General features: G+C 52.0%; 7 protein-coding genes across 7 annotated transcripts; 3 read left to right on the forward strand and 4 right to left on the reverse strand.

Moving 5' to 3' along the window:
• Window positions 1-744: 744 nt before the first annotated feature.
• Window positions 745-4,056, forward strand: N7474_010849 (putative NRPS-like enzyme; the record flags this gene model as incomplete). Its single annotated transcript, XM_057202259.1, has 2 exons — window positions 745-1,041; window positions 1,090-4,056. The coding sequence occupies 2 exons, from the start codon at window positions 745-747 to the stop codon at window positions 4,054-4,056; spliced, it is 3,264 nt and encodes a 1,087-aa protein (XP_057047543.1).
• Window positions 4,057-4,218: 162 nt separating this feature from the next.
• On the reverse strand, window positions 4,219-4,443 carry N7474_010850 (uncharacterized protein; the record flags this gene model as incomplete). Its single annotated transcript, XM_057202260.1, has 1 exon — window positions 4,219-4,443. The coding sequence occupies one exon, from the start codon at window positions 4,441-4,443 to the stop codon at window positions 4,219-4,221; it is 225 nt and encodes a 74-aa protein (XP_057047544.1).
• Window positions 4,444-5,561: 1,118 nt separating this feature from the next.
• Window positions 5,562-9,060, reverse strand: N7474_010851 (putative nonsense-mediated mRNA decay protein (Nmd5); the record flags this gene model as incomplete). Its single annotated transcript, XM_057202261.1, has 6 exons — window positions 5,562-5,734; window positions 5,789-7,950; window positions 8,019-8,203; window positions 8,262-8,725; window positions 8,792-8,870; window positions 8,971-9,060. 6 exons carry the CDS (start codon window positions 9,058-9,060, stop codon window positions 5,562-5,564), a joined length of 3,153 nt encoding a protein of 1,050 aa, XP_057047545.1.
• Window positions 9,061-9,417: 357 nt separating this feature from the next.
• On the reverse strand, window positions 9,418-13,637 carry N7474_010852 (SKI complex RNA helicase subunit SKI2; the record flags this gene model as incomplete). The annotated part of the gene is made up of 6 exons (XM_057202262.1): window positions 9,418-9,918; window positions 10,010-10,189; window positions 10,242-10,429; window positions 10,481-10,760; window positions 10,818-13,350; window positions 13,408-13,637. 6 exons carry the CDS (start codon window positions 13,635-13,637, stop codon window positions 9,418-9,420), a joined length of 3,912 nt encoding a protein of 1,303 aa, XP_057047546.1.
• A 2,407-nt stretch (window positions 13,638-16,044) lies between these two features.
• Window positions 16,045-17,475, forward strand: N7474_010853 (PHP domain protein; the record flags this gene model as incomplete). Its single annotated transcript, XM_057202263.1, has 1 exon — window positions 16,045-17,475. The coding sequence occupies one exon, from the start codon at window positions 16,045-16,047 to the stop codon at window positions 17,473-17,475; it is 1,431 nt and encodes a 476-aa protein (XP_057047547.1).
• An 855-nt stretch (window positions 17,476-18,330) lies between these two features.
• Window positions 18,331-19,640, forward strand: N7474_010854 (zinc-binding alcohol dehydrogenase family protein; the record flags this gene model as incomplete). The annotated part of the gene is made up of 4 exons (XM_057202264.1): window positions 18,331-18,575; window positions 18,685-18,752; window positions 18,817-18,832; window positions 18,914-19,640. 4 exons carry the CDS (start codon window positions 18,331-18,333, stop codon window positions 19,638-19,640), a joined length of 1,056 nt encoding a protein of 351 aa, XP_057047548.1.
• Window positions 19,641-20,022: 382 nt separating this feature from the next.
• On the reverse strand, window positions 20,023-22,345 carry faa4 (long-chain fatty acid-CoA ligase FAA1; the record flags this gene model as incomplete). Its single annotated transcript, XM_057202265.1, has 5 exons — window positions 20,023-20,112; window positions 20,173-21,317; window positions 21,367-21,762; window positions 21,816-21,841; window positions 21,906-22,345. The coding sequence occupies 5 exons, from the start codon at window positions 22,343-22,345 to the stop codon at window positions 20,023-20,025; spliced, it is 2,097 nt and encodes a 698-aa protein (XP_057047549.1).
• Between the last annotated feature and the right edge of the window lie 77 nt (window positions 22,346-22,422).

Below are 22,422 nucleotides of genomic sequence, written 5' to 3' on the forward strand. Positions count from 1 at the left end.
AAGTGCTTCTGCTGCCTCCGACTTGAGTGCTTGCTGGGGTTTTATTCTACGCTGATGATGTCCATGCTATGTGCGCTGTGAATTTGTGTCTTTCCGGTTTCACTTTTGTTGTAGTTAACTTTTCAGACGCCTTTACGCTTACGATGTGATCTGACTACTCGCGCGCCTCCTGTCTGTCTACTTGTTTCGCGAGGTATCGTAATCAAGTAACCGAATAAACATATCTGTGCACTTCTTTTCGTTACATATAGTTTATTAGAGCACATCACATAGAACAGAAGAGAAGAGGAGGAGTGAATAGGAGATCCCTCGGTTAAGTAGATGAGACTTTTGTATTGTCATATAGCTCTGCTGGAGTCGTGGTATAGAGATAGCCATATCCTCTACGTTCCCAAAATTTGTGGGCTTGTAATCCTTCGTAGTTAAGTGCGTATGACGCAATTACACTCCGTGCATTGTACCGGTAACTACGAAGAAACTCCAAATCCCATAATTGAAAGAATTCATTAAAGTCCGGCAAAAAGAAAAAATGCTTTTGAAAAATAGTGGGTATGGACTTCCAACAGGCGGGAATGTTAAATTAAGGCTTTTTTTCCGGGTCAGGAAGGGGAGAAGCTCAAACGGATACATATCCGAAAGCCCCCACACCCGGACGTGGGATGGCCACGGGGTTCGGATTTAGACTCATATAAGTACATATTAAATGCCACGATGGAGACATCTAAGTCATTTGCTCAACGTAAAATGGCATCAACCTCTGAGACTGTTACCACAGCGGTGGTGCAACCGTCTCAAACCAAAGATATTGCTACTCGCCTGCTTAACGGCACTCTCCACGCCGGCTATCCGCCTATCGAGCAGTTCATGACCATCGATGGCCTGCTCAAGTCTCATGCTGCTCAGCCAGATGAAGCACAAAGACCATTAATTTGCTATCCTGTCCGGGGAGCGGCCGACTTTGAAGAGCATACGGCTGGTAATATCGACCGCTATACGGATGCCGCCGTCCGCTACTACATGGAGCAAGGACTCCCACCAGCGGTAGGTCCATGTCTATTGCTGCTTGGACCAGTACTTACTGTTACCTAGGACCCTGCTCTGGATAAAGCACCTGTCATTGCTCTGCTTGCTGGCTCCAGCTTTGAAGTAGTGTTGACTTTCTTCGCGATCAATCGCCTTGGCTATGCGGTGCTCTTTTTGTCCACTCGTCTCACTGCTCCAGCCTACGCGCGCCTGCTGGACATGGCAGACTGCAAACAGCTCATCATTGCAGAACAATACCAGCAGATGGTCACTGATATCTGTATGGAGCGGCCCGGATGCAGCAGTTTTTCGATATTGCAACGAGAAAACTGGTTTAATCGTCCGGCCAGCTTCCCCCGGTTCGAGCGCCCAAATGTGGATCCAGCGCGAGAGGGCAAGAAGATGGCTTGGATTCTGCACTCCTCTGGAAGTACGGGCTTCCCGAAACCAATCTTCCTGACCAACCTCCAGTCCTTGGCCAATTTCCGTAAGAGTTTCGGCTTTCGTCTCTTCAATATCAGTCCGCTATTCCACTCCCATGGACTTATGGAGATTGGCCGAGCATTCTATACTCGAGCGACAGCTTATTTGGGAAATCATTCTCTCCCAGTCACGTATCAAAACCTCTACGACGCCCTGCAAATTGCCCAACCCCAGCAAATTAGCGCCGTGCCCTATGTCATCAAACTTCTGGCAGAAAAGCCGGAAGGCATACAGGCGTTGGCCAAAGCGGAGATTGTGTTGTATGGGGGATCCAGTTGTCCAGATGATCTGGGCGACCGTCTTGTTGCGCAGGGCGTCAATCTGGTTGCGAACTACGGCGCAACTGAAACAGGGCAAATCATGACCTCTTTCCGCTCTCCAGGTGATACCGAGTGGCAATACATGCGCCTGCATCGCCCTGTTGCCGACCATACTCTCATGGATGAAATATCGCCTGGAGTCTTCGAATGTGTAGCGCTGGACGGTCTTCCAAGCAAAGGGCCTTCGAACTCAAAACCACCTTACAGCGCGAAGAATCCGGAGAATAGTTTCAGAACAGCTGATTTGTTCACACGACACCCAGACCCCCAAAAAAGCAATTATTACAAGTATCTGAGTCGACTGGATGATCGAATTACCCTTGTCAATGGCGAGAAGGTGCTTCCTATCCCCATTGAAGGTCGCGTCAGAGAGGAACCACTCGTGCAGGAGTGCGTTGTTTTTGGCTTTCAGCGAACTGTTCCCGGGGCCTTGATCTTCCGTGCTGCTGACAAGGCACCGGATATGAGCGACGATGAGTTTTTGGAAGCTATATGGCCCGCCGTCGAGGCTGCAAATTCTCGTGCCGAGACTTTTTCCCGCATCCCCAAGGAACTGGTCGTGGTCAAGGGTGCCGATGTTCTTTACCCTAAGACGGATAAGGGAACTTGCATTCGCGCTCAGGTCTATCAGCTGTTTGAGGATGACATTAAAGCTGCCTACGCCAAGTTCGAAGGCAGCGGTCAGAGGAAGGGAACTCTTGCACTCGATGTGCCGAAACTAGAAGAGTGGCTACTGTCGAAGTTTCGCGACGACCTCGGTGTACCGCTGCCGACTGCTCAAACCGATATCTTCTCGACTGGTGTCGACAGCCTGCAGACTACACAGATATGGAGATACATTGTGCGTGATCTTGACCTTGGAGAGCAAGGGGAAAATATAAGCCAGAACATTGTCTTCGAGAAAGGAACCATCAGCGCTCTTGCGAAGCATTTGTATCAGCTGCGCACCGGTGAAGAATATGAAGAGGAAGATGAATATCAGGTTATGCGGCAGATGATCGAGAAATACTCCCACTTTACGCAGCATTTCCCGACCATGACAGCAAAGCCAGAGAAGGAAATCGTGCTTATCACTGGCGCAACAGGTAACCTAGGGGCTTTCATCGTCTCGGAAGTCCTCAAACGACCAACAGTGTCCGAGATCTGGGCCCTGGTACGGGCACCAGGGCAAGCTGCAGCAGGTGCCCGTCTGATGAACGCTCTATCAGATCGCAGCATCTCTCTCACCGACGATGAGGCCGGCAAGCTTCGCGCAGTCCCCAGCGACTTGTCTCAGCCTAATCTGGGCTTGGACACCCATGTCCTCGAACACCTTCTCTCATCCCTGACGTGCGTCATCCACAGTGCCTGGGCTGTCAACTTCAACCTGGGCGTGCGGTCCTTTGAGGGACAGCATATCCGCGGCTCATACAACCTCATCAATTTCTGTCTGCGCTCCAAGCTACCCACTCCGGCGCGGTTCTTCTTCTGCTCGAGCGTGAGCACCGCAAGCAACACCCCCAAGCCGGCTTCCGTTCCAGAGACCGCTATCGAGAATCTGGAGCACGCACAGACTACAGGCTACGGGCGATCGAAGCTGGTCACGGAGCATATCACCCGCAACGCTATGCGGCATACTGGTATGCATGCCCGGGTTCTGAGAATCGGTCAGCTTGGCGGCGATACCGTCACTGCGCAGTGGAATGACACCGAAGCTGTGGCGCTCATGTTCCGCAGTGCGTTGAGTACCGGTGCGCTGCCGGCATTGGACGAGGAAACCAGCTGGCTACCTGTCGATGAATGCGCTCGAACAGTTGCAGAACTAGCTCTTAAGCCTGGCGAGCCTTCATCGGATGCCGACCAGGTGTATCATCTGGTCAATCCACAAAGATTTAGCTGGAAGCACGACTTGCTCCCCGTTTTGAAGCAAGGTTCAGCTCTGCCAGGCTTTGAGATTGTGTCACCGCAGGAATGGCTACAGAAATTGGCGGGTAGTGAACCGGATCCAGAGAAGAATCCAAGCATAAAACTACTCGATTTCTGGCGATCGAAGTATGCGGGTTATGGTCAGCCACAGTCGGCTACTGCCATTACGAAACAGGGTCGGCAAGACAAAGTCCAAGGTCTTACCTTTGAAACTCACCGGACAGTCAAAGATTGCTCTTCACTGGCCCTTATCAAAGACCCCGTTACTGAGGGATTGATACTGAGATACATCGAATCATGGATGAAACGGTGGACCAGCACATAGACAGATTAGATAGACTTAGTATTCCAACTGATCTTCTTCATATGGAGTCCATGTAGGCAACGACTTCACATTCTTGGGTACTCTTAATCAACAAGACAGATTCTCTCTCACTTCCGTTCGAACAATATCTCTCCCATTTCCATCCCAGACAATACCCTCCCTCTACGCACCGCGCTTGGAATACTTATCCGCCTCAATCTTCTCCAACGGGTGTTCCGGGTTACTCTGCAGCTGGAACTTCTTATGCTCTTCAGATTTCTGCTGTGCAGAACCCGACGGAGGGTGGTCCCCGACGTTGGTCTTGCCACTGCCCGGGGGATCGCGCTGCTGTGCGCCGCTTTGGCGCTCTTCGGGAGGGGATTGACGGCCGGAGAGACGGGCAGACATTTTCTTTTGATTGAAACCTTTTCCCTCTTAAATGGAGTTAGCCATCATACTTGACGGTGCTCCAGTGTAAAATGCTTGTTGGGAACCAAATGTGGTCGGTACGAGGTCAACTCACTGGCTGGTATGGTAGGTAGCAGGTATAGTTTGTGGATAGTCCCTGCGTTGGTATCAAATTGTAGAGATAGAGAGACTGATTTATGTGAGAGAAAAGAATATTCAAGGTTAAATACTTGCTTAACCAACTGCCCTGAATTGACGTCCAGGCCTGACGTTATCAGCCGCAAGAACCCTAAACCGAAACATCCCAGGTGCTTCATCATGATGACGTCTCCTTTCAGGCGTGCTATTTACCCGCTTCTTGTTCTTGGCCGTTTTAATTTAATTCCGTGCTCATAAGCTAGTTCCGTCTTCTATCCACTAGGTATCCTAATTATTAGGGCTAGCTATCCTTTGTCAAGTCAAGTCTATCTTATCCAGTGACATCATTTGCATAATGGAACTGGTCACGTGATGGTCTCTATTGTGCATTGTCCGGATACTTGAAATTGGATAAGAATGAGTAGACAGACTATACACCGAATACACAGTGTTCCGCATGCATACGTAGTATATTCGACGGAGACCAGAAAATATTGATGTTCTGATAAATAGAGAAACTCAGGCAACGCAATCCGCAGCCGACAGATGGCCTTGCGAAAAGCTTCACGAAAAGTGAGTATTTCTTTACGATTCCAAAAGTTGACAACAATTCATGCAGATTTGAAAACATATTGCCATGGGGAAGAGTCTTCGTCTTTAGGGAATCTGTGCATCGAAGAGAATTAAGTGGAGGCGGGCAGGGGAGAAACGGGGGGGTTAGGTAGAAGGGGGACTTTTGTGCATACATCAGAGACATGAGGGGGACATGACAGGACAAGACAGATGGAAGAAAACAAAAAGAAAAAGAGGCAAAGAAAAGCATCAGCAGATCGAGTAGATGATCTAAACATGAAATTGAGGGCATATCGCTCGTGGGCATGTAGAGACGGGATGAGAAGCACACCCTTCCAAGTGAAACCAATGTGCAAGGAGGGCAACAGGCTTCTAACCGTAGTAAACCTCCCAGGCCGACTCTAAGTCTATTGGTTGCCATTGGACTGCATGCCCGCCGCGGCGGCGGCTTCGGCATTGGCGGCGGCCGCCATGGCCTTGGCGTCGGCTTCGTGGAAGACAGCCTGAATGACCTGCTGTTCTTCAGGACCAAGGACCTTGGTCAGGTTCTCATAGAGCTGGGGCTGCTCTTGTTGAAGGTCTGGAGATTGTGTTAGTATAGGTAAGCATGCGAAGGTATAAAGGAGTCACGTACTCAGCAAAACATGCTTGAACATGCCGTAAGGCTCCACCTTGTCAAGAGGTGTCTCGAGGAGACTCTCCTCGTCCAGATCGTCGTCGTCATCATCAGCGAACGAGCCAAACTTCGCCGCCTCCTGGTTGAGGAACTCGAGGTATGCGGCGCTCTCGTCGGCTACATCTCCATCCACAGCCTCTTCAGCCTCGTCCTCGTTCCACTCGACTTCGCCATCCCAGTCGTTGTCCTCATCGTCTTCATCATCGTCTTCGAGCGTGAAATCGGACTCTCGGGTAGCGTCCTCGCGTTGCTTAAGGGCAGCAGGCAAGGTCTGGAACAGCCTTGTCACACCCTGGAGTAATCTTGGCCAGCCCTGTTGAACACTCTCTGGAACACTATCCGCCGGCAGAGTCAGGAGCGAGCTGATGGCAGCAATCGACAGCTTCTTGTCGTGAACTCTCCGGAAGTTATCGATATTCGAGAACCAGGCGCTGAAGAACTTGTTCGTCAAGCCGTTGGCTTCCAGGATTTGGAGACTGAGAACGGGGTTGTAGTAGATGGCATTGATAACCATCTCCATCAGGTGGATCCGGTAGGACTTGGTCCGGGCTTCTCCTGAATCGATGACCCGCATGGCCAGGGTGATGAAGATATGAATGTACTGGTCGATGTGACCACGGAGGTTCAGCATCAGGGTCTCTGCGAGCTTGCACCCGCAGATCCGGTCCACGCCGCCGACCTTTTCGTCGGTAAAGATATCCTCCACCATACTCACCACAGCATTAAGATACGCAGGGTTTTGTACGAGCATCTCTGAGCCGTAGGCAATGAAGTTGTCAAGCGCGGGCAGCATATCTTCCAGATACAGCTCCGCGCCAGCTTTGAAAGTCTTGTGGATCAATTCGAATGCCTGCCACATAGTGGGGGAGATGGACTTGGAGGCAAAGGTGCAGCTGTCGATGATCTCGAAAACCTCATTGTACAAATCATAGAGCTTGTTCTCGAGCGTGATACTGATGACGGGCATGAGAACAGTCTCGAGATGCAGGAGCACGTCAGGGGTGCTTTCCAGAGTGAGAATGAGGGTGCCAATGGTCTGCAACACGCCCAACGCGGTGATGCTCTTGTCATCCAAGAAGTCACCATAGGTATCCTCTTCTCCGTTCTTGTTGGAGTTCTTCTCCAAGAGCTCGCCCACAATACGCATGTAGGTATCGCGCAGCTGCTCACTCAGAGCCACAGCGAAGGGCGTCAGTTCGGCAGAGAAAACCTCAACAAAGTCCTCCATGACGTTGGCCAGAGCATCCACGTCGACCTCGTTGGCCAACTTCAGGAGCTGCTGCATGATCTGCGGGATATTCTGCTGCATCGAGGTCCGGATGATGTCGTGGCGAATAAGAGGCTGCAGAGCAAGAGCAGCCTCCACACGGACGGGCAGTTCCGAATCGGTCATTGACTCCAGGATATTCCGGTAAATGACCATGAGGTTGTTGGGGTCCTTAAAGTCAAGCTGCTCGAACTTCTCCAAAGTGTCACAGGCACGAGCACGGAGGAATCCATGGGGGCTGCGGAACTCGGGGAAAACATGACGGACGAAGAAGTACTCGACCTGGTCCGCAATCGGGCTCTTCTTGCCCAGAATAACCGATGCGAGGGAGCCAATCATCCGCAGAGCACCCTCCTTCTCCCGGGGGAGCTTCTGGTCATCCGGGGCAGACTCATATTTGCTCACAATTCCATTGACAAAGGTGAGGATAGCAAAGGTCTGCTTCTTCCGGTTCTTGGTGAGGGTGACCAGGAAATTCGTGGCAGCAAGGTCGGGGGCCGACACTTCCTCGTAATAGTTCAATTTCCGGTGGAGGTATTCCGACGGGTCATCCTCGAACATCTCGATGTCCTCATCCGACTGGCACAGAATCGGGAAAACGAAGTGCGCAATCAGGTTGTCCATGTGCGGTTTCAAGTGATCCCACATTGCCTTCGGTTTGACACACTCCTCCATGAAGGCCAAGGTATAGGAGAGTGCCGGCGTGCTGAGCCATTGGGTATTGGAAACCCACTTGTCAATTTCCTGCAGGTATCCCTTGAGGATCTCGGGAGCGAATGTGCTGATGAAGGTCTTCGCGTACTGCGTGTAGTCGGGGGTGGAGGATTTGGTCATGGTGGTAGGGTTGCCGTATCTACCGCGCGAAGGCGTAATGTGAGCAGGCTTGCAACCCAGTTGGGGACCAATGGAGAGAGGACTTACCTGACAAACAGACGGTTCAAGTTGGCATATGACCATTTCTTGCACTTCCACCAGTGGTTCAGCTCCCTCTCTTCCTTCGAATCTCCCATTCCGTTCGCCGGAGGTGTCTTGGCAACGATTCGCAGGAACAGGGTGCACCAGTCAACAGTTGCCTGATGAGTTTGGAGAGCCGGCGAGAGTTCGAACTAATCCCCGGGATTGGTCAGAATGGATGCGAATTGGGGTTGGATGGTGAGCACTCACATAAATTGCATGCTTATACGACTTCACGACGATGCGCAGCATCTCCGCAGCCTCCAAGCTTTCCTCATCGACGAGTTTAGATCCAATGCTGAGCAGCTGCGGGAACGAATGCTCCACAATCTTATCAAACTCATCGCGCTTCTCTCCTGCCTTGAACCGGTACGTGCGGCAGACGGCCAACAGACACTGCAGGCCCGCGTAGACGGTATTGGCTTCATGGGTACCCAACAACTGCAGAGTCAAGTCCAAGAATCCCGGCCATTCCCCGGGGAAGTCGTGCTGCAGGATTTTTTGGAGGAGGGGAACCAGCTGGTTACGGACATTGGCCGGTGCGGATGCGAGAGCGGGAATCAGGCGCTCCCTGAACCCCGGTTTCTCCTCTGCGGGGATTCTCGATTGGTAGTGGGAGGTGTTTTCGGCAGGTGACCATCCTCGGGTGATGCGGTTCTTCAAGTACACGCCGGCTGTGCGAAATGAGGGAGTCAGCGAAAACTAACAGAAAAATCCGCCCTCGAGGCAACGGTACTCACCCGACAGTTGAATGGCATTATTCTGCTCCCCCTGCAGAATATCCAGTAGGGCATTGATGAACCCGGGCTGCGTTTCGGCCTAGAGAATGGGGCACCACGTGTGTTAGTTTGTCTCTATGTCTCTCTCCCTCCCTCCCTCGCTGCCCCGCCAGCAGCTTGTCCAGCAACACACAACATACATATTTCAGATCCAGCTCCGCCTGTTGACGAATTTCCGCATTTGCGTCCAGCGTCGACTGGATGCGGTCTCGTAGGGCTGTGACATCCATTATCGCACCACACCCCAGCGCCAGAAATCACCAAACGCCGAGTAATCAGCCCCGAAGAGCAGGAGGAAGGCGGTAAGAGGAGGGTGAGAATCCAAGAGTGAAGAGGAACAAACAGGACCAAGAGGACCCAAGTAGAAGAACAAGACCGGACAGGGAGTCCAGGGACAAGCGGGTGGGCAACAACAGATCTGGAAGGGAAAAAAAAGTGAGGGAACCAACCCAGGGTTTGGGTTGGGCGGTCGCCCCGCCGCTAATCAGCGGGAGCCACTGACCGAGTATTTACGACTACGCAGAGTAGAACATGGGAGACGTCGATTTACTACCAGACATGCTAGCAACTACTATTGATTCATGCGGCTACATGTACAGTGACGCTGCAAAAATCACATCCCGCTTGATCAGCTCCTGCGCCTGCTGCATCTTCGTGTACAGCGACGGGTCGCCCACCAGCTTGGCAGCGTTCTTGACCTCACGACACGTCTCGTCCAGCCGCGTGATGGTGCGCACGATCGTTCCCTCCATCACATCCGTCAGATCCGTGATGCGGTTGAAGGACATGCCCTTGGCCCACTCATACACGACCTCGGCAAGCCCAAAGCGCGGCTGGCTGGCGAAGTCGTTCGAGTCCTCGCTGGACTGGATGACCTGGTGCAGCACCTGGAAGTCATTGACCTTCTCCGAGATTCGCACGATCGTTTCCTGGCCCTTTTCCAGGCGTGGGGTCAATGTGGGTTTGTTGTCAGTCTTTTCCTGGAACACAAAGGCCGAGAGGAGGGCGACGATCTCTTCCGGCTCGAATTCTGCCAGCACGTTCTCCAGAATCAATTCGGTGAGAACAAGCTCATCGGCAGAGTGAATCTGATGCCAAGTTAGTAATTGGAGATAATATCGTATAAAAACACACACAAGAGAGAGAGAGAGAGAGAGAGAGAGAGAGAGAGAAACATACCTCGCATGCTACCTTGCCTTTCAGTTGCACACGCGACTGCTCGTCCACAAATCCCAGTTCCCTCAACACCTGGATACGCTGCTCGTAGTCCGGCAGAAGCTGGAGGTTTTGATCCGACATGAGCTGTTTGAGCTGCGAGATATTCTCCTTGACCTGCCACTCGTCATGTTGCATCTCAAACTGCACGAAAAGGGTCAGCGCGAGCGATACACATGAGAACGGCAACACTTACATGCTTCAAGAAATTAGGACACTTCAAACTGTGACAGGACTGGGCAATGTCGGCCTGGGCCTGTCGCTGATCGAGTATATCTCGCACTTGCAACTCTTTGACTCGCGCCCAATCCAGCTCGTCCCACGTATGGTCGGTCCATGACTTGGTGTACTTGGTGAGCTCCTTATCCGCGAACTTCACAGCCTCTATGGAAAGATATTAGATAGAGAACACAGAGTTGTGACGGGGGTATATACCTTTCTTGATGTTCAAGTACCAGATCGGCCCGCCAAGCTTCACCTGGGTGTTTGTGACGCATTCAAGATCGGCGAGCGGGATTTTGCATGTTTTCAAGTGCATATTCGCAGAACTGGAGGGCAGTTGCTGGAAGAAGGGCCGGAATTTTGGCAAGAAGGGGAGAATATCGCTTGGGTGGCGCTTGTTGCTGATGGTTCCAATCTCGCACACCTGCAGACAGGGTATATTCCCACCAGTCACTCCCTCGCGGACAAGCACACCGGCTGTGCGCAATCCGTCCTGCACTGAATTTAGTACACGTATCAGATAATGAAGAAGGGTATGAACTGAACTGACCTTTCGGTAAACCACGAGTCGCTTGATTGTAAAGAGCCGTTTTCCTACAGGCGATGATTGAAGGCCCGCATGCAGCTCATTCGTGAGTCTTTGGTACTCCATCGCTGCCGCATGACAAGCTGCCAGATCCAAATCACAAATCTCACAGGGCTCTCGCTTAATCTTCTCGAGACTGGCTTCCGAGAGCTGGACTTGTTTCTCATGCTCCGGGAGCAAGGCTTGTGTGGCATTCTCACTGAAACTCCGCTTGATCATCTCCTCGATCTTGAGAGCCTCCACACGTAGCAGGTTCAAAATCATATTGTACGTCAGCCGGAACTGAGATCTAAGCTTGGTCGGGTCGCCAAGGATCATCTTCCGCAGAGCACCAGCGGGGGGTGCCTCGTCTCTGCCGCTGGTAGTTATGATAACGTAGCCCACTGTATCGAGACCTCTTCGTCCAGCACGCCCAGCCATCTGCGTATATTCACCAGGAAGAAGGTCGCGGAAACTCTTGCCGTCGTGTTTTCGGAATCCCGAGAAAACAACCGTTCGAGTCGGCAGATTGAGACCCATGGCAAACGTTTCTGTAGCGAACAAAACCTTTACCAAAGACTTGGCAAACAGAATCTCAACAATCTCTTTCATAATGGGCAGGAGACCCCCGTGGTGTACAGCGATCCCTCTGCTCAGCAGTTCACGAAGCCGGAGAATCTGTGGAAGCGTTCTATCTTCGGGCTTCAACCGGGTGAGAGACTTTTCAATAAACATATGAATCAAGCTCTTCTCTGAAGCAGTGCTGAAGTCCTGGTTGGAGAGAGAATCCGCATTTTCTTCACATCGCTTCTTGGAAAAGACGAAAATGCATCCAGGGAGTAAATCCGCTTTGCGCAGATGGGATACCAGGTGCACCCAAACATTCCTGTCCTGGGCAGCTGACGTCCTGCCGCCTCCGCGGCCAGTACGAGCAATATTTCCTGTGCCTCGGTTAGAGGGTTGTCCTCGTCCCCCTTGCCCTCTGCCCCGTTGCTGTGGGCCTCCTCGCTGCCCGTTGCCTCTAGGGGCACCGCCGCCTCTGCCATTGGGCTGTCCGCGGCCTCGTCCTTGAGGTCCGGCTCCTCCACGCGCAGCCTGGGACTGCGCTTGGGATTCGGCAGCCTTCTGAGCTTTGACTTTATCCTGGCCTGACATGATATCGTTCGCTTTCTTCCAACCACTCTCCAGGAATCGCTTGTTTGAATCGACGACCTTGAACTTGTCCTTCCCTGCCCAGAGATAGTGTTCGAGCGGAACGGGTCGCTTGGGAGTCGAAATGACATAAATGTCCTTCTTCTTCGTGCGACCCACCCAGGATGCGAATTCGTATGTGTTGGGGACAGTGGCAGATAAGAGGATCAGAGTGACATGCTCAGGAAGCATGATAATAACTTCTTCCCAGACCACACCTCGTTCAAGATCATTCACATAGTGTACTTCATCAAAGATGACAAACTCGACATCACGAATCAGATCAGCTCCGCGATAAAGCATACTTCGTAAGATTTCAGTTGTCATAATCAAACAGCTTGCCTCTGGATTGATTTGGACATCTCCAGTCAGAATTCCAACATCATCGAATGTAGTTCGGAAATCGCGGTATTTCTGATTGCTGAGAGCTTTGATGGGAGACGTGTAGATTGCCTTTGTCATGTGCTTGGCCGCCAAAGCAATTGCGTATTCAGCCACAACAGTCTTGCCGGCGGAAGTGTGGGCTGCAACAAACACCGAATCGCCACCTTCAAGGTGGTAGACAGCTTCTTTCTGGAATGTATCCAGCTCGAAGGGCCACTCTCTGGCCATGTCCGGGACGAGCTCGCTGAAGTTAGGAATATCTTTGTTCACATCCACAACGTGAGCCCATTCTCTGCCCCTTTGTTTTTGAACTCCTGTCAATAATAGGTTGTGTGGCTCTAGAGCAGGGAATTCGACGGGAAGCAAGGCATCAATGTCTTCCTCCTCCTCATCGCTGATATCGTCTTCACCCTCAACCTTTGACCGTGGGTCGACATCGGGTTTTGGTTCGGCTTCGTCAACTTGCAGATGGCTTTCCTCTTGGAGAAGAGCATGCTCGACTTCCTTGTCTCCCTCGACGCCCTCCTTGGACTTTGCCTCCTCAAGCTTCAGGCCGCGGCTGAACCCCGGTGGAACGGTCAACAGACCCCCCTCCGACCCAAAATCGATGATTCGGTCAAGACCAGACTGTTTCCCACCACTTCGCGTTTGCTCTGCCGTTTGATCATCTGCCTCCATGGCCGCAAGGGCCTCGACCGCGTCCAACCCACCCGGCGCAAAGGGAAAGAAACCCGCCGCTCCCCTAACAAAATCGGCACGGCCTGCAGGTCGGCGAAGGAGAGACGTAGAGTTCTTTGCATTTGTGCTCGTCGCAGGAACCGTAACTTCATGATATCCAGTCACCCGTCCTTCCAATCCTTCCCGTGTGAATCGAGTAACGGTGCGCGTCTGGGTGGGAGCGATTTCGAAGAGGTCGGTGTAGTCGGTCGAGACATCCCATCGCCTGCATGAGGAGCGTTAGCCACAGACGGAAGTACAGAGAGCTCAAGTAGCAACGCACTTTTGCAGATGGTTCAACCACTTGGTACTAAACCGTGGTGACGGGGTCAAGAAATCATTCTCCAATTCCGCCAAGAGGTCCTCGGCATTTGGGTGGGTTCGTTTGCGAGGCTTCAAGTCGTCATGTTTGCCATTCTCTTCTTCTACAAGTCGCGCATCAAAGGCCGACGGGGTGAGATCACTGGAATTCAACCTCAACTGACCCATCGCCGAGGCCAGTAAGTCCGCCATAGCTCGCTGGGAGCTACACACCGGGTCAAAAGATGTATGCGGAGCGGTCCGATGCTTTCGATACAGCCCACCTCACCCCGAAATGGGTGCAAGACGATGCAGTGGGCACAGGTGTTTCCAGCAGCAATTGCGCTAAACCACGCGAGGACCAGCGAGCATCAATCTGCTGCTACTGCTGCTTCGATTCAAAGGAGTGTGGGGAAGCGAGCTCTCAATCAGTGGAGGGCGACTTGATTGTGTCCCGCGCAGGGCAATGCGGGCGGCATTGGGCGGCAGTATTAAGTCACAAGCCATGCCCTAACACCGAGTCAATGCGAATTACGATATCAGCATCCATAAGTTATTATAGATTTCTTGATGGAAGGGAACAAACAGAAAGGCAGGCATACGGCAGTATACAGGTCAACAGTTGATTTGTTACTGGTAAGTGGAAAATATATGGTGGCTGAGCGACAACTATATATTTCAATACTGACGAGGGATCCTAGGCGATTCGAGTTCTTTCAGGACTGCGACTCCTTATACAGTATGTAATCTCATCAAGCCCGCAAACTCGAAAACTTCCCTAAATCCATCCGCGATGCTGCTGTCCTAGATCAATCTCGCACGTAACGCCCAAAATCTGCCGGGGAATGGGCCCACGCATGGCGCGTTCGATTTTAGTCCTCCGAGGCTGAAGAAAAGATGACGCCAGCTCTACGATGCCGCGGAAAATATCTAACGCGGTAGGCATCACCTATACACTGGTTCCGGAAATCGGTGTCACCACCTTCACTCTTTCATGGTTTCTCGAACTCACAATGCAAGAAGCGCTAAACTACTTTTAGAAGTAAAGAACATCTCCGGTCAATGGTCAAGGCCTTGCACTGTAAAAGACCGGATTATTGTATTAGCCTAGTCCGTGTTTACTACTCTTTAGAGCTCGACAGCTGCTATTCGTGTCCCACATCAAACATTCTCGAAATGCCCGAGTTGTCTTCCTTGACAACTCGCCATTTTCACCAGTGGTGACAATGAACCATGAATCCCACCCTAGCCAAACCTACGCTCGTGTTTCTTAACTATATGAGGAATAGTGGCGAACCAACCACCTCTCGGATCGCTTGAAGCTGCTATCTGCAGAAGGGCGCAATCAAAAGGAATCGAGCTAACCCATGTTTACTTGGTAGCATCAAAGCTCCTCCCATCAAAGCTAGGCGGCCACGAAGCATCGTCTTAATTAAGCTAGAATCCCCGTGCGACCATCGACTTAGAAAGCCGGTTTATGAGAAGGATACTTTTCTCTCTGGGTGGATACGACGCATCCAGACTAACGTTTACGATTAGTCCCTGCTCCCTGGGGCTGGCTTGAATAACCTAAGGAAAGTGTTGTGGTTCGGAGTAAGTCATTTCTCCCTCAATAGCCGAGTGGTAGGCTTGGCCGACCCGGCACATGAGCAAGAGTCGTCTAGTGGTGCTTGGCGTTTGCCCAGTCTATATACATGATAGGGCCCAGGGAGAGCAGAAGCGGATCCCCTCGCCTACCTCTGCTGCCTCCTGTCTAGTAGTTTTACCACGGGCTCATGCCCGTTAGCCACAGCCCAGGAGAGTGGTGTTATACCCTCAATGTCCTTTGAGTCCTCATCCTCTTTCCCAGTCTCTAGTAACAGCTTCACCACTGCCTCATATCGGTCTCTACAAAGCCAGGCTATTCCACTTTGCACTAGCCACTTTACACTATGGTCCCGTGATGAATACCAGGTACCATTCCAACGAGATAGCATTACCCGATCGCTGTCTACGGTTTTCTAGAATGTATCAGGGTCTTGAAGTGGAGCCGGAACCCCGACATTCGGGGCTTCTGACAGGTGGGCCGGAAAAGCTCACGTGGGCCGAGCAATGGCTAAGAAACTCTCCGATCGCGATCCTGTCAATATGCCAAGGCTCGAATCGCTCGTGTTATTCATAATACCTAAACGAAACAGGGAATTGGTTCTCTCCTTAGAGGCAGTTATCAATACGGAATACTTTTGAAGAGTCATCAACGACCGCTTCATCTAATTCTTGCTGTTTACGCGATGAACAATAACGAGGCCATCGTTGGGAGGATTCAACTTTGAGCCTGAACAATTCTAATATCTCTGTCAACGATCTTGAACATCTTTGATAATCTTTGACACCTTTTAAGCTTGGTCCAACCAGATGAACTTATAATTGCGATCGGCAAAGTATATCTCGGCAATTCATCGATGGACCATCCACGTGGGATACGACAGGGTAACCTCAACTTGAACAATCAATTGGCAGGTATAGTTACATTCGTCCGTTTGTACATACATATAAAAGAGGGCGATTTTTCTATTTACAGCTAGTGGCGTCCCAACTTCAGCAATTTCTGTCTCACTTCTCTGAGGCGAAGTCATCAAACATGAAAGCTACTACGACTCTTCCCTTGGTGGCCGCCCTCGTGGCTGGTGTCTCTGCTCGGGCTCCCGTCACCCTCAACTTGACTGGCCATATTGATGCTTCCCAGGTCATGTCCTTTGTCTACGTCCCGTTCCAAGTTGAGCCCGAAACCACCTCGGTCTATGTCCTGCAGACCTACTCTCTCCAGGGCAAGGATAATGCCCTGGACCTGGGCGTTTTCGATCAGCGTGGATATCAGCTGATGAATACTGTCAACGACACCTTCGGATCTCGCGGATGGTCAGGCGGTTTCCGTAATAACTTCACCATCACTCCCTCCTGGGCAACCCCTGGCTACAACCCAGGCGCTATCGAGCCCGGTACCTGGAACGTAGTTCTTGGTCCCTACAACTCCGTTCCCGAGGGTATCGACTGGCAGTTGCAAATTGTCATGGGATTCGACCCAGTTGACACTTACTTCTCTCCCACTTTTGCACAAGTCGACTTTGACACCATCGGTCAGTTCGAGCGACAGGAGTGGCTCCGCGGGGACTTCCATATGCACACAGTCTATTCCGATGGAAAGTACACCCCAGATGAGCAGATCCAACATGCCGTGGCTCAGGATCTCTCGTTCATCTTCTTCTCTGACCACAACACCGACACCAGCAACAACATTATCGGCGCTTACCAGCAGGCCTTGGCTCCGGATCTCCTGATCTGCCGCGCCATCGAGGTGACTACTCGCCACGGACATTGGCAAGCTGCCGGCCTCGACCGCGAGCAGCTCATTGATTGGCGTTACCAGGATGTCGCGGGCTTCGCCGAAGCTACTGAGCAGGTTCACCGCGCCGGTGGCTTCGTTTCCGTCAACCACCCCTTCGCTGCTTGCGCAGCCTGCAACTGGGGCTTCGATGACTGGGACCACAACGATGCCATTGAAGTTTGGAATGCTGACTTTGATTCAACCGATCAACAGGCCATTCAGAAATGGCACGAGCTCCTCGTTGCTGGAAAGTTTACCGCCGCCATCGGTGGAAGTGACGCCCACTCTCCCCCTTCCATGAACGGAGTTCCCACCACTGTCGTCAACTCTCGCGGCCGCAAGCAGTCTGCTATCGTCGCGGCTGTCAAGAATGCCCGCGCTTATGTCGTTGAAGGTCCTGGCAAGTCGATGGAGTTCCACGTCAACGTGCAGAACACCGTTGCTCAGATCGGCGACAAGGTTCACGGAAGCTCCAGAGGTGCCCAGGCCTTCCTTACTGTCGAGGGCATGAACGACCAGAAGGCTTGCTTTATCTCTGATAAGGGGTACTTTTATAACACCACTATCAGAGATGGAAAGACCCTCCATCACCAGCTTCCTACCGACTTCAAGTTTGTGAGAGTGGAGGTCAGGAACGTGACTGACGATTCAGCGATTGGTCTGACCAACCCCATCTGGTTCTTATAAACAAGTATGGATCCCAAGATCCGAAAGGGACATGAGACTGGAAAAGACTTCCTTTATGGCGGAAAGGTATCGCTGGAGGCGACGGGGGGCACGTAGTTGAGCGTGAGCGTACCGTGCTTGTTAAGTCCGATGTCTCTATACACAACCTTAATTTTTCCGAAATAAAAGCCTAATCCCTCCCTAACACCGCCCAAAGCCCTAAAAGCGAGACCCAGATGCTGTACCAGTGGTCTTCGCGCCCTCTGTGGAAGAGCAACTCCACCTTCGTCTGTGTCTATGACAGGGCCTCGTATGAGAGCTGGGACCTATGAGTTCCATTTCAAAATTGCCGTGTACTAAACATGCACACGAGCGGGGACTGGAGAGGGAAAAATTCTTGAAGCAGTATGGCCTTCTTTGTCTGTCCGAGTGGAATGTCTCGTTATGGATATAAGGCCAATATACACCCTTGTTCATTTCAATTTCTTTGCTGATTTTATATACACCTTCTACATAAATTTATCTTCATTCTGTTACAATTACATGACTTATCTGACTTTAATAATGCTTTTTGATCTTTGAAAATAGTAACCTTAGGCCCTATTGATCTACATAATGATCAGCACGAGGCAGGTTACTAGTTTCTATGCCCCTCTCATTCGGCACCATATCCGAGATAGGCCAAGCAGCCTCATGCTGGATTTGTAATACAGATAAAGCACGAATTCTAACCACGACATTGGCAATGAAAGTTAAATGAACCAACGTCACCTATAAACGAGAGCCCTCTCTACCTTCTAAATATCCGAGAGACCCAAGGATCTGTTCCTTCTCTCCTTCGAAGAACCAAATATCCGCAGAACCAACTCAGCTCAGATGCTTGAACTACTGATCCACCCCGGTCCCAAAACCGAGCTAATCGACACCCCCATCCCCACTCCCAATGACGACCAGGTCGTGATCAAAGTAGTGGTTTCCGGGAGCAATCCCAAGGACTGGAAGCGGCCCGAATGGTTTGACGTGCACATCAACCAGGGCGACGACATCGCCGGGATTGTGCACAGGACTGGGAAGAACGTGACTGAATTCAAGGTGAATATCCATCGAAGAGTATTGGGTAGGTGAGTAGTGTTGTGCCCGAAACTAGTAACTGATCTGAGGAATACAACAAAACAAATAGCCTGGGGACCGCGTCGCTGCGTTTCATGAGATCATGACATCTGGGGGTAGTTATGCCGAGTATGCTGTGGCGTGGGCATATACGACTTTTCATATCCCCGAGAATACATCTTTTGAAGGTGTGTATAGTATATCCGTTGGAACTACTGGAGTTTCCTATGCTAACTAGGTCTTCCTCTGCAGAGGCCGCAACAATTCCGTAAGTGCTATACCATAGTACACTTCTCTCCACGTATCCCAGAACCATAGCTTCCATACTAAACCCTGTCCATCTTACCAGCCTCGCAGGAATGACGGCAGCACTCGGCCTCTTCTCCCGGCTCAACCTCCCAGATCCATGGAAAAACAACCAAAACCAAAAGCCAACCCCAGTCCTAATATACGGCGGCGCCACAGCCGTGGGCTCATTCGCACTAAAGCTAGCAGTGCGTGCAAACATCCACCCTCTCATCGCGGTCGCAGGAGGAGGAACCACATACGTCGATACCCTGCTCGACCGCTCTAAGGGCGATACGATCATTGATTATCGACAAGATCCAGATGCGCTAATCGATGCTATTCACTTGGCGTTGCGCGAGCGCGGGTTTGACGAATTGTATCATGCATTTGACACAGTCTGCGCACATGGAAGTGTCAATAACGTGCTACGCGTGGTGCATGGCCAAGGAAGCGCTGCATTTGTTCTACCGATTCAGTCCCAGCTCTCTTCGTCTATACAGCCACCGCCTACGCTCCAGATCACTGAAACGAATGTGAGAAGTGTGCATGGACAGCCCGGTGCGTGGGAGGGGGACCCTGATTTTGGATTTGTGTATTTCCGGTATTTTGGTCGGGGGCTCGCGGAGGGCTGGTTCCGGGGTCATCCGTATCAGGTCCGTGAGGGTGGGTTGGATGGAGTTGAGGGCGCGTTGGCGGATTTGAAGGGTGGGAAGGCGAGCGCGGTAAAATACGTTTTTCGCATTGCGGATACGCCGGCGCTGAAGACTGTTGATGGGGGTCGTGGATGATAGGTAGGCGGGCATTGCTACTTATTGTCGGGGGTATGTCATATCATTTATGGAGATTTCATCTCTGTTTTCTGTGAAAGATTGATTACTTGTTATTTGCTATCCTCGAGGTAATCGATATGCTACCGAGAAGACTTTCTAAGTCAGACATGTCCGCATTCATTACTATCTCATCTACGTCGTAGAGGGGGCACAAGAGGCAGGCAGGCAGGCCATGTCGTCCGCATCAGAAGAACACTCATATCAACAGGGGGGGATAACACGGAACAAGCAGCAATTAACTAACTCAACATGAAAACAAACGCGGGAGAGGGTAACAAGCAGAAAGCAAAGACATCAATCAACGGAAAGATATATCAAAAACACAGGAGATATATCTCCTTTATTTCTTGCCGTAGGCCTTGTCGATGTCGGCCTTGTACTTGTTGACGATCTTCTTGCGCTGCAGTTTCTGTGCGGCAGTCATGAAGCCCTATAAAATATGTCAGTTGAAACTAAGCTACTTGGTGATGATCAAAGGTCGGCCACTTACGTTTTGGGGAGTCCATTCCTCGTCAGACAGGACAACACCACTGACGATCTCGATGCCCCTAAGGCCACCAGCGCGGCCAGCCTGCTGCAGTTGCGTCAGAACAATGGACTTGAGCTTCTCGTTGTGGACAAGAGTCTCGACGGTGTCGCCGGAGATGCCATTGGAGCTGGCAATGTTCTTCAGGGCAGGCTCCAGCGGGACGATGATAGCGATGGGGCGGTCCTGGTCCTCTGCAGCAAAGACGCAGATATTGCCAACAACAGGGGAGGAGCGGTACACGGACTCCAATTTCTCCAGGGCGATGTACTCGCCGTTCAGAGTCTTGACCAAGTTCTTCTTGCGGTCGATGATGCGCAGGTGGCCGTTGTGGTCGAACTCGCCAATGTCGCCGGTCATGAACCACCCGTCGTCAGTCAGGGACTCCTTGGTCTCCTGCTCGTTATCCCAGTAGCCTGAAGTCACGCTGCCGCCGCGGATCCAGATCTCACCCTGCGGTGGGCTGTGCTTGGTCAGGTACCCGGCATCCGGGAAGTCCACCAGCTTGATTTCCACCGACGCGGGCACGTCGCCGAGGACGTTGGGATTCCAGGCCATGGGATCGTTCAGAGCGCCCATGGCGGAGGTCTCGGTCAGACCGTAACCACCGATCATGGGAGCGATCGCCATGGAGAGGAACTTTTGGGTATCCTTGGAGATGGGACCGCCGCCGTTCATCATAATCCGGAGCTTGCCACCGGTAGCCTCCTTCAGCTTCTTGAAAACCACTGCATCCAAGATCGAAGAGCCAAGGTTCGCGCCGGGGAAGCCAGTGGTCATCAGGAAGTTCTTGGCCGCCATGGCACCCCAGAACATGTTCTTCACAATGAAGTTGTTCTTGTTCAGGTTGTTCAGCACACCCTTCTTGACCGACTCCCACACGGCGGGCACGCCGACCAAAATAGTGGGACTGAACTCGCGAATGTCACCCTGGCAGTTGCGCATGGATGTATCCGACAAGGTGCGAGGGTTACCGTATCCCATCGTACCACCCCAGAACAGACACAGGTTCTCAAACATGAACTCCAAGATGTGCGCCTGCGGGAGGTAAGTCAACAGGGAATCCTTGGGGCCGATGTACGGGCCGACGATCTCGTTGACACCAGCAGCTGGAGAGGGAATTAGCTTGCGTATATTTCACGGCGACGACCGACTTACTGGCAGCAATCACGTTGGCGTGCGTCAGGGGAACACCCTTGGGCGGGCCCGTCGAGCCCGAGGTATACATGATGCAGCAAAGGTCTTCCGGCTTGGGCGGGACCGGGTCGACGTTGTTCTCCTCGCCGGACTTGCGCAGCTCCTCGAGGCTCAACACGTTGACATGGCCAAAGTCATTCTTTAGACGATCCAAGTCCGCCTGGGAAACCTCCGTATCCGTGTTGTAGATGACATGTTTGATCGAGGGGATGTCCTTGAGAACGTTGCACAGCGATTTGATCAGGCCGGGGTCGAGGAAGATGGCGCTACTGGAGGTCTGAACCAGGGAATGCTTCAGACCCTCCTCGCCCAGGGTATCGTACGCGGTCACAATGGTAATCGACTGCGAGGCAGCGCCTAGATGTGACGTCAGTAAAACAAAAACTCATCAACTAGATGGGCAAGCGAACCGTGTGACATGGCCAGCCAGTGTGCACTATAGGACGAAATGGGTTAGTGAATGCGCGTCTCCCATCGGGAAAGGTTCCGGTTCGGCCTACCTCGTCGCACCGTAGAGGTGAATCTTGCTGTCCTTCTCCAGGCCCAGCTTGCGCAGACCGCAGCCCAGCTCGAGACAGAGCTTCTCGTACTCGAGGAAAGTCTTGTAGGTGTAGCCGCTCATCTCAAAGTAGGTCCACTGCTTGTCAACCTCCTTCTCCACGCCATCGACGATCTTCTTGACCTTCTTGTTCTCGACATGGGTCTTGATCAGGCTACGAGTGCCGACGGCCTTGGAGTTGCCGTACAGCCGGGCCGAGCGACGGAAGTTGTCGTAGGTGGTTGCGACATCCTCTGAGGGGCGCAGAATGAGCCCGTCCTTGGCCGCTGGGTGTCGTCGGGGGATGGTCTCTCCTTCCTTGCGCTCATAGCCGGGCGCCTCGACGGAGAAGGGGCCCTTCTTGACCATGCGCGGTTGGATGTGAAGATCGCGCTTCGACATTGTGGCGGAGCTTGCTCAGGGGGTGAGCGATTCAAGTGGGAGGGGGAAGTTGGGAGGGTTGGGTGTGGAAAATCCTT

This window comes from Penicillium riverlandense (genome assembly GCF_028828495.1).
Source record: "Penicillium riverlandense strain IBT 135883 chromosome Unknown utg000011l_segment0_segment0, whole genome shotgun sequence".
In the NCBI taxonomy this organism is placed as follows: domain Eukaryota; kingdom Fungi; phylum Ascomycota; class Eurotiomycetes; order Eurotiales; family Aspergillaceae; genus Penicillium; species Penicillium riverlandense.